General features: G+C 38.8%; 1 protein-coding gene across 5 annotated transcripts in view; it reads left to right on the plus strand.

The window, feature by feature from the left end:
• Nucleotides 1-10293, plus strand: part of kif21a (kinesin family member 21A) — a 157230-nt gene extending 146937 nt beyond the window's left edge. For all 5 annotated transcript variants that reach the window (XM_048553734.2, XM_048553737.2, XM_048553736.2 and 2 more), the window contains 6 exons: nt 659-839; nt 2521-2685; nt 3985-4102; nt 5425-5595; nt 8817-9016; nt 9164-10293. In XM_048553734.2, coding sequence (XP_048409691.1) covers nt 659-839; nt 2521-2685; nt 3985-4102; nt 5425-5595; nt 8817-9016; nt 9164-9254 — 926 coding nt within the window. In that variant the 3' untranslated portion in view covers nt 9255-10293. The remainder of the gene's footprint in view (nt 1-658; nt 840-2520; nt 2686-3984; nt 4103-5424; nt 5596-8816; nt 9017-9163) is intronic.
• Nucleotides 10294-10575: the final 282 nt, after the last annotated feature.

Raw genomic sequence — 10575 nt, forward strand, 5'->3', positions numbered from 1 at the left:
TCAAAGGAACCTGGGGAGGGGTTGATACACTGCACTTTGTAAATAGTCCACGCTATTGCCACTGTATGTCAGTGGTGAAGAGTAAATGTTGAAGGTAGTGAATGAACTGATGATTCTATACCAATAATATGATTTTGATTTGTTAAACATAATCCTCACTATTTCTTCAAGTATTTCTATTGAGATCAAACTTGCAGCACTTTTGTGTAGCAGGGTCTTGCTTTTTGATCCTGAGTCTGACTGTTTGTGTGTATAAAGAAGCAAGCAGAGAATGTATTAATTGATGTGTTATAAAAACAGAAAATACTTAGCTATTCATGCAATGGTTATAGAGAGAGACAGAATTAATGTTTCAAGTCTTTGACCATGAAAACATATGCAACATTTACCCTGTTTCTGTCTCCAGATGCTGTCTGACCTGTTGAACGTTTCCAGAATCTGTGGTATTTTGCTGTTGTGCTTGATTTTCTGTACCCTTTTTGTGACTTGAAAGGAGAATTTGCTTTAGGTTTCTGCAATCAGTTTGCTAATCTTGCAGATGAGGGGTGGTTGGGGGTGGTGCGAAGAGTGGGAGAACAGCTGTACTGTAATTTATGACTTTGATACAAAACAGGTGGCAGGCTAACTGCATCATTTCTTTCTGTAAACTTTTTGACAGATCGCACTTGTAAAGTTTGGAACCTTGTTACTGGACAAGAGATTATGTCCCTTGGTGGACATCCCAATAATGTGGTATCTGTTAAATACTGCAGTTATTCCAGTTTGGTATTTTCTGTTTCCACATCTTACATTAAGGTGTGGGATATCCGAGACTCTGCTAAATGCATTCGAACACTGACGTAAGTATCTCTTTCGGTGATTTGGGATTATATTCTAGAATGGAGTTGCAGTTCAAAAAATGGTTTATAGTTTCTTGGTTGGAATTTAAGTTGAGATTTCTGTGTTGTAATGGTATTTGATATCAACGTTTTAGAAAGTAATCATCCATACTATTTGGAAAGTCTCAGTAGGTCTGGCAGTATTTAGGTGGAAGAATCAGGGTTAATGTTTCAGGTCAAGTGAACCCTCTTTAGAACCTGTTCCAAAGAAGGGTCACTGAACTCAAATGTTGACTCTTTCTCTCCACAGATGCTGCCAGATCTGCTCAGTTTTTCCCACAACTTCTGTTTTTTTTGTTTCTGATTTCCAGCATCCGCAGTTCTTTTGGTTTTTCATTAGTGTTTTTTGACATCTATTTGAATGATTTGGATGTGAACGTAGGAGGTATGGTGAGTAATTTTGCAGACGACACCAAAATTTGGAGGTGTAATGGACAGCGAAGAAGGCTACCTCAAGAACACAATGGGATCTTAATCAAATGGGCCAAGTGGTGGCAGATGGAGTTTAATTTAAATAAATGTGAGGTGTTGCATTTTGGAAAGGCAAAGACTTGATAAGGTCCTGGGGAGTGTTGCCGAATAAAGAGACCTTAGAGTGCAGATTCATAATTCCTTGTAAGTAAAATTTCAGGTGGATAGGCTAGTGAAGAAGACGTTTGGTATGCTTGCTTTTATTGGTCAGGGCAGTGAGTATAGGAGCTGGGAGGTCATGTTGCAGATGTACAGGACATTGGTTAAGCCACTATTGCAATACTGGGTGCAGTTCTGGCCTCTGTTATCAGAAGGATGTTGTGAAACTTGGAAGTGTTCAGGAAAGGTTTACGGGATCTTGCCAGGATTGAAGGGTTTGAGCTATAAGAAGAGTCTGAATAGACTGGGGCTATTTTCCCCAGAGTGTCAGAAGCTGAGAGGAGCCCTTCTAGAGGTTTACAAAATCATCAGGGGTGTGGATAGGGTGAATATCCAATGTCTTTTCCCCAGGTGAGAGAGTCCAAAACTAGAGGGCATAGGTTTAAGGTGAGAGGGGAAAGATTTAAAAGGGACCTGTGGGGCAACTTTTTCACGCAGAGGATGGTGCATACGTGGAATGAGCTGCCAGAGGAAGCGGTGGAGGCGGGTATGATTACAACATTTAAAAGGCATCTGGATGGGGGTATGAATAGGAAGAATTGAGAGGGCGATGGGCCAAATGCTGGCAAATGGGACTAGGTTTATTTAGGATATCTGGTTGCCATGGACAAGTTGGACTGAGGGTCTGTTTCTGTGCTGTATATCTCCATGACTGTCTGACTAGCTCTTGTGGTTGCATTTGGGGAAAAAAAGCCCTTATATTGCCCGTGAACCGGAGTTTACTTGTGGACAACGTTCATTTTGTCGTTCTGAACCCACCTGATGTCCTGAACAAATCTATGATCTCTACGAAATAAATATGTTGCGTGCTCAGTATCCACAGATAGCAATTCATCATGAGTTATTTGATTTATAAGTGAGTGTATTTGAAACTTTTGAATGTGCAAAGCCTCTTTGGGGAGATCCCTCAACATGTTGCTCTATGAGGAAATTTGCATTTAGCGTTAAGGTAAGATCGTAGCTATGAAAGGTAACAGTATAATATAGCATGGGAACTTAATTTGTCTTTCAGATCATCTGGCCAGGTGTCAATGGGGGATGCTTGTGCAAGTACAAAAAATAGAACAGTTACTATCCCTCCTGGAGAAAATCAAATAAACCAAATTGCACTGAACTCAACTGGCATGTTTCTCTATGCTGCCTCGGGTAATTCTGTACGAATGTGGGATCTCAAAAGGTATTTTGAGTGAAAAATGTTGACTTTCTGTTGACTTAGCTTGCTTAAGTTTTTTTATGTTTTTGTTAAGCATAAATTTTGAGAATTTGTAAACTAATATAGAACTTGGGTATCTTTGAGAAAAGAAGCATACTGTTGAATCTTTTCATCTGGCATTCATTAAAACTGACAAAAATGAGCATTAATGTCAGTATTTAGTTTCCACCGTGTCGTTGTCTGATAACAAACTTCAATTTACAAGAACCTGTTGAATTAATGGAAAAGTAATTTATTGTCATCAAGTCAAACTTAATCTCTTTGGCTCGAGCAAGCACTTAATGAGCTGATGCAGGTCAATAAGAAATCCAAAAAATGGGTCTGGTGTGGCAAGTGGCTCCGTGGTCGGCACTGCTGCCATACTGCACCAGGGACCTGGGTTCAGTTCCAGCCTCTGGCGACTTAACCGCATTATGGGTTTACCACATCGCTCCCATGAATGTGGGGGTGGGAGCAGCGTTGGCAATATTTTTGTCCTTATGGACTGTGTGTGGAGTTTGTGCAATCACCCCACATCTGCTTGGGTTTCCTCCAGGTGCTCCGGTTTCCTCCCACAGCCCAAAGATTTGCAGGCTAAGTGGATTAGCTGTGCTAAATTTCCCATAGTGTTCAGGGATGTGTAGATTAGGGGGATGTCTGGGTGGGATCCTCTGAGGGTCAGTGTGGATTTGTTGGGTCGAAAGACTGTAGTAATTCTATTATCTCTATTCTATGAACTAAAATCCATTTAATGTACAGCAAATATCTAAACTCTATCATTGGTAATTTTGTGGTAAACCAAATTAAAACAATTCTAATATCACTATCTTCTGCTGCCACAATAGGACAGGACATCTGTGCTACTGATGTTATGAATATTAATATGATATGGCACCCATATGATTTTTGTTCACTGCCTGATGACAGCCCCCTTTTTCTCAACTCCTCATTGCCCCCCATACATTCATTGCTTTGCTCCCTTGCTTGTGGTGAACAAGGCAGTGAGGTGTAAGGACTGCACCAGGCAAGGAGGTATCGAGTGGGACAGATTGGATTGAATGTTCGAAAAAAATCATTTTATTGGACAGTGAGTGCGTCCCTGTTGTTGTGGTGGTGGCAGATGCAACCTTTTTATTTAATATAAAATATTCAAAACTCGGATGAGTGCTTTGTGATAAATTAGTATTTACCAGAGAAAAGCAAATGTGAATATTGCTAATAAAAATATTTTTTGAACAACTATATGTCTTAACAATAATTGGCTAATTATTTTCCATTTTCAAGGTTTCAATCCACTGGAAAGTTGACTGGTCATTTAGGACCAGTTATGTGCCTTACCGTTGATCAAACCGCAAATGGACAAGATCTCATTATTACTGGGTCCAAAGATCATTACATAAAGGTAATATTTTCATTGTGCAAAATAAAGTACTCTCAGCAAAATGTATGTTAATCTGTTGCAGTTTCCTTTTGATGAGCCTTGTGTTGTAAGATGCATGATTGCTTTAAATTTAATGGTTTTGTTTTGAAGTAGTTTGATATTTATAACAGCATTATAAAACATTAAAATATAAATTAATTCTGCATTTTGAGGCCTATTTAAAGCATTTTATATTATACTTGTTCCCTGAGAATCTGAAGTTTTTTTTTAAATTCAACTCACTAAGAATTTCCAACTTGTTCATATTAAAGCCCAAAGTCTCACTTCACCTGATGACAGAGCAGCGCTCCAAAAGCTTGTGATTACGAATAAACCTGTTGAACTATAACCTGGTTAACAAAGTGTGAAGCTGGATGAACCCAACAGGCCAAGCAGCATCTCGGGTGCACAAAAGCTGACGTTTCGGGCCTAGACCCTTCGTCGGAGAGGGTTCTGAAATGAAGGGTCTAGGCCCGAAACGTCAGCTTTTGTGCTCCTGAGATGCTGCTAGGCCTGCTGTGTTCATCCAGCTCCATACTTCGTTATCTTGGATTCCCCAGCATCTGCAGTTCCCATTATCTCTGACTAAACCCGGTGTCGTGTGACTTCTGATTTTGTCCACTCCAATCCAACACTGGTTCCTCGACATCAAAATTAATCCTCAACAGCATTTTTTAAAACCAATTTTATAAATGCAGGTTACAACATAACAGTTTTTCAGTACCCGTGGAGCGAAGTAGTAAGCCATTTTGAATCATTGCAGATCCCTCAGTGGCAGATTGTAGAGTGTAACTTTCAGGGATTTGTGACCATAATGATCTAATCAGTCAAGGTGTTTGAGGCATTCGCGAAGCAGAATCATGTTTCCACAATATAAATGATCAGAAAGGGTTAGAGGATGTAATCCACGTTTGATACACTTTAGTATCCCAGTCCGTGTCAACACCCCATTCACCAAGACAATCTCTTGGAGAGAGGCTTGAACACTAAACCTTCTGACTGGTGTGAAAGCTGCCATTGAAGACACACTTCCTAGTAGATATGAAAGGAGGGGAGGCATAAACTTAAATGTTGTAAGTAAAGACTGTAATCTCTTTAGTAACTTTAGGATGTGCTTGCTTCTGAAATTATACTAGTCTTAAATTCAGCCAGTTAAATCGTCAATCCCTCTTTGACTACCTTGAAATATTTAAGTATTTCATGCTTCACAATGTGTGTTCAAGCAAAACAAAAAGTACAAGTTACAGCTTAAATATAAGTTTGTTTTTCTCCCCCCCCCCCATTCTTTTACTTGTTCTGTTTAGATGTTTGATGTAACAGAAGGTGCTATAGGGACTGTAGGTCCTACCTACAACTTTGAGCCACCTCATTATGATGGCATTGAATCGCTTGCAATCCTGGGTGACAGCCTGTTTAGTGGATCCAGAGATAATGGGATTAAAAAATGGGACATGGTGCAGCAAGAACTACTCCAGGTATGAAGTCACAGCAATAAGTTGATGTCAGGACGAAGTAGAATTCAACAAATGGAGGAATGTTTGGAATTGTTCTGTCTTGGTTCTTAGCTCAAAACTTGACCTTTCTTATGACCCTCAAGTGACACTCATCTACTATGACGTCGCTTTGTGTTCCTTAGCTGTTCTGCTGACTCGCTTCTATTCACTCAGTGGCTCCTATTTGGTACAATACATAGATTCAGAAAGAGGATATTCACTTAATCATGCCTGTGTAAAAGAGCTACCTATGTAGTCCAACTGTCCTGTTCATTCTGTACTATTGCAAATATTTCCTTTTTCAATGTATTTGCCAAAATAGTTGTTTACTCCCCTTTTACAACTGATAATCACTTGCTACTTTGAAGAGCTTTAGTTTTAAATTGTCTGCTCCTTCCAACTGCCACTAAAATTTGAAATATTCCTGTCAGTTTGTGTTTTAGTTATATCCAGCTTTGTCCCTCCTCCTCTGTTATTTTCCTTAAGGCCTATTTGATACAATGCATAGATAAACCAGAACATTTTAATGGTTTAACATTTAAGTTCAGTATGTTTGATTGCAACTAGGGGAGGCGATGGCCTCATGGACTGTTAACCCAGAGACCCAGAAAACATTCTGGGGACCTGGGTTTGAATCCTGCAATGGCAGATGGTGGAATTTGAATTCACTAAATATCTGGATTCATTGTCATCATTAGATGCTTAATTCCATTGTTAATTGTTGGAAAAACCCATCTGGCTCTCTAATGTCCGTTAGTGAATGAAACTGCCATCTTTATCTGGTCTGGCCTACGTGTGACTCCAGACCCACAGCCATGTGGTTGACTCAGAACTGCCCTCTGGGCAATTAGGAATGGGCAGTAAATGCTGCCTAGCCAGCAACGCCCTCATCCCATGAATGAATAAAGAAAAAGAAACTTCAGCCCTTATTATATCTCCCCTCCTAAATTCCTGTTTCAGGCTTATCCATCTGGTTCAAATCCTTGTTAGACTCTGAACTTAGCTTCAAAGCCAACATCTAATTGATTATTGGAAAAAAAATATGCCTACTTTTATCTGCAAAATAAGTTTTAGCTTCATTTTTCCACACAACCCTCCCCCAACTCCTGCTAACTCCTCGTTCATGCCTTTTGTAATCTGTTGGCTCTGCTTTTTTGTGCTATCTTTTATGAAATTGAGCACCTTCATGAGTAAATGTTCTTCAGTCTTCACACTCCACATCCTGTTACACCCAATATTCTGCTCAGCTATATACCTCCTATACACTAGCTTACTGTCCCTTTATGCATCAACATTGGAAATCTTGTTTTTGTTTGCAAATTGCTGAATGACTTAATTTTTCTGTTGCTCCAGGCTCAACTCCTTTCTTTGCCTGCTGTTCAGTCTCTGAGGTAGAATGTGATTCTTATTCTTACCATATACACAGATGTACCCTGTGAAGATTTTGATGCTTATTGTGACATTAGTGTATCTTTTTGTTATTTTTGCTACTTGAGAAAATTTTCTGAAAACTTGCTTCAGTATTCTGTAAGCCACCTCCAAAATCCCCCCTCCACCTGCTTAGGGCAGACTCCAGATGTTGACATACATTGATATTTTACAGGATGTGAATACAGGCTTATGTACCATGTTTGAGGAATGCCTCAGTATTGATTGTCTGTGAATAGGTGTGGGTGAAGGCCTGAAAATGTTTGGGGAGGGGAAGTGTGGGGTTGTAAATGTACTGGAGGTTTGAAGTTCAAACTGGACTTTGTTTCTAGATTAATTTTCATTTCAAATTTCTAGAAGTATTGCCGCTTCTGAAATTTTCAAGACTTGAAAGAAAAATAGTGGCCCAGATCTTCAAGTCTCAGGAGAGTCAGATCAGGCATAGCCTGAAAGATGCAACATGCCAGTACATTTTTGAGTGTGGCATCTTTCTCTCTAACTTAGTTATATTCTCTCAGTAACTGTCAAAGTGGCTTTGGGAACTTTAAACATTTTAATTACTGGAACACAGCAGCAATTGATGTATAAAGAGGATGAGCCTTGACCTCCAATGTTAATCCTCTGCTGAGTAGATTCCTAGCTGATTTCCTACCATGGAGGCATCCACGACAAGCCAGACTCTGAAGTTTGGTCATAAAAAGCACCCGCGGGTAAGTGGGCAGTCTGTAAGGGGTTGTTATTGCTGTTCGTGTGGTAAGTAGAGCATCTGAGCCTGTATCCTTTATAAAACTCAGCATGTGTTTGAATATTCTGGCTGTATTTTCTGTTTTGGTTTTATTTCATTACATTTGCAACCCCCTCCTCACTGTCTGAGCAAGTGCAGTTAACTTCTCCTGATTTATGTATGTGTAATTTGTCACATTACTATATAAAAGAAGCTCTTGGATATTTTTGCCATTGTTTTGTAAACTATGCAACCGTTCATATAAAGCACATTAATTCACAAAAATAGCATACAAGCCATAACTTGTACTAATGTCGTGCTTTCAGATAGCAGCGTGTCAAGGACAGCAGGAGGGTCAGATTCATATACCAAAGGTGTCAAAAGTAATGTAAAAGTGCATAGACAATATGGTCCCAGAAAGCAGGACTGGCTTATTTAAATATTGTTGCTGGCTGTGAAATGAGTGGATTGAGGGACTGCAGGTTAGAAATTGTGTAGAAGTTGAATGAGGAAAGTGAAATGAAGAATTTTTCAAAGCTTGTGATGCTAGTTTTGAGAGCAGGGGATCAACAGCTCCAAATTTCACAGGCTATGTTCTTGACCATTGATCCAAGGAGAGATACTTAAATTGTGAGAAGATTGAACTGAGAACGGGATAGTCTCATTAATTCTACATTGTCAGTTTGAGAATAGGTGGGGGGAGGGGGTGCAGATGGGAAAGAAATAAAAGTTATGCTGCTGAAAGTAGAATTAATAAATCCCAAAACAGAGCAGTGTAAGAATGAGACTGAAATAAGTAATCTAAAAATTTGGGGTTTCCTGTATTTTTAGATGTGACCAGGCAGGAAAGGACCTTGAACAAGGGAGTTAGTGATGAAAAGGCGTTTAGATTATCTTCAGTTTTAAAGTTCCTTATGCTTGGAGTAGGAAAAGATTTTTGTGTTTAAAACAGTCTAAAATATGAAGGCTATGATTTCTTATGTGAATACCTTCAAGCCTGTGTCTGTTCGTAGTTTTAAATCCAAGATTTTGATATGATTTTATTTTCTAGCAAGTACCAAATGCTCATAAGGACTGGGTATGTGCCTTGGGGATTTTACCAGGCCGGTCAGTTCTGCTCAGTGGCTGCAGAGGCGGCATCCTTAAACTTTGGAATGTGGACAACTTTGCACCACTTGGGGAGATGAGAGGGCATGACAGCCCCATAAATGCCATCTGTACTAATTCTACCCATGTCTTTACTGCATCAGAGTAAGTACAAAACATTACTCCAGAATTCTTTACAACCAATCTTTACTATTGTATTTTATTGATAATTTTATGGACAACAAAACCCTTGAGTATAAAATCTCTCATTTTTAAGTGTTTTTTTTCCCCAAAACTAAATATTTCTTTCAGTGACCAAACGGTCAGGATTTGGAGTGTCCGAAGACCGTCCGATGGGCAGGTGTTGGAAACTGCAGACCCAAATGATGATGTCAGCAGCTAAACATTTATAAGTAGAAGACAGAAATGAAGCACCGTTATTAGCAAATAGCACTTTTGTGATGGTTGAGTGAGCAGTTTTAACTGTGCTAAAGGTGAACTGGAAGACATACCGTGATAGAGATTCTCCTCACTTCTGGACATGCAAATTCATATTATTATCAAACACTCAGCAGAGAAAAAGCATATCGTCAAGATATAAAGACCTAATGCATGGTAGTGTTTGTGTTGTGAGAACAGTAATTGTAACAAGCTTTAGACTGTGCAAAGCTGTTATATTCTACTCAGTCTGTAGCTTTCAGAACAGCAAGGCTTTACATCAAAAATTGCAAATGCATAGCAATTCATAATTGTATACAGCTAACAAAATTTGCAATGTATTTGGTCTGTGGCATCACTGCGACAAAGTTTGTGCAGGTTTTAATAGATACTGTAAATGTGGCCTAAGTATTTGTGCTTCTGTGCAGTGCACATTGTTGCATTACTTTAAAGACTGGATTTTGCAATGTCTATCTACATGGCAGTTGTTTCATTCTCTCATACAGATGTTTGTAGCAAGTAATTTGTCCATTTTGTATCTGTTTTGTGTTCCCATTTGTAGTATTTACCATATTATCCTTCACTGTTCAGGCTGCTTGTCAACCACATCAGCCTGCTCTTCTTTCAAATAAGAGGAAATAGCCACAGCAGTTGAATGGATAAAATGCTGCTATATTAACAGTGAACTTTAGTGCATATTTGCATTTAATATCTAACAATTAACTGGACTGTTTCACCTGGAGTGGAAATGCATTGTATATAGTGAGTTTGAAGAGATGAAATGCATTGCATTATGACTGGTTGATTTCCAGAGGCAGTAGAATGTAGATAACTAAATGGGGATATATTTTATTTAGCTTTAGACTTTGAATGATAGTGTGATTTTACTAAGCTTCTAAAATTTTATATAAATAATCTTCTCGAACCATATTGTTTTAGGTTTTAGTAGATGTTTCTCTCAGTTGCTTGTAAACAAATGGCCAAATAAAGTAATTTGTGCTGAACTTGCAAATAATTCTTCTACAGTGGGTCACAGTATATACTGAGTATTAAAAGGCAAGAACGTTACATGTAACTGCACTGAATAGTACTTTCAAACAACACTTATCTGCAATGGCATATCTCAAATCAAATTGCAAATTATTTAAGCTATGCTTCTAGCCTGTCAATTTAAATGAACCTTTCAAAATGAAGATACCCGTTGGATACAAAATTAATCCACAGGCAGAACAAGTAGCATCAAGTTGAAAGTGATAAATATTATTTCCAACAATAGTATATTAAAC

Source organism: Stegostoma tigrinum, chromosome 25, assembly GCF_030684315.1.
Source record: "Stegostoma tigrinum isolate sSteTig4 chromosome 25, sSteTig4.hap1, whole genome shotgun sequence".
Taxonomy (NCBI): domain Eukaryota; kingdom Metazoa; phylum Chordata; class Chondrichthyes; order Orectolobiformes; family Stegostomatidae; genus Stegostoma; species Stegostoma tigrinum.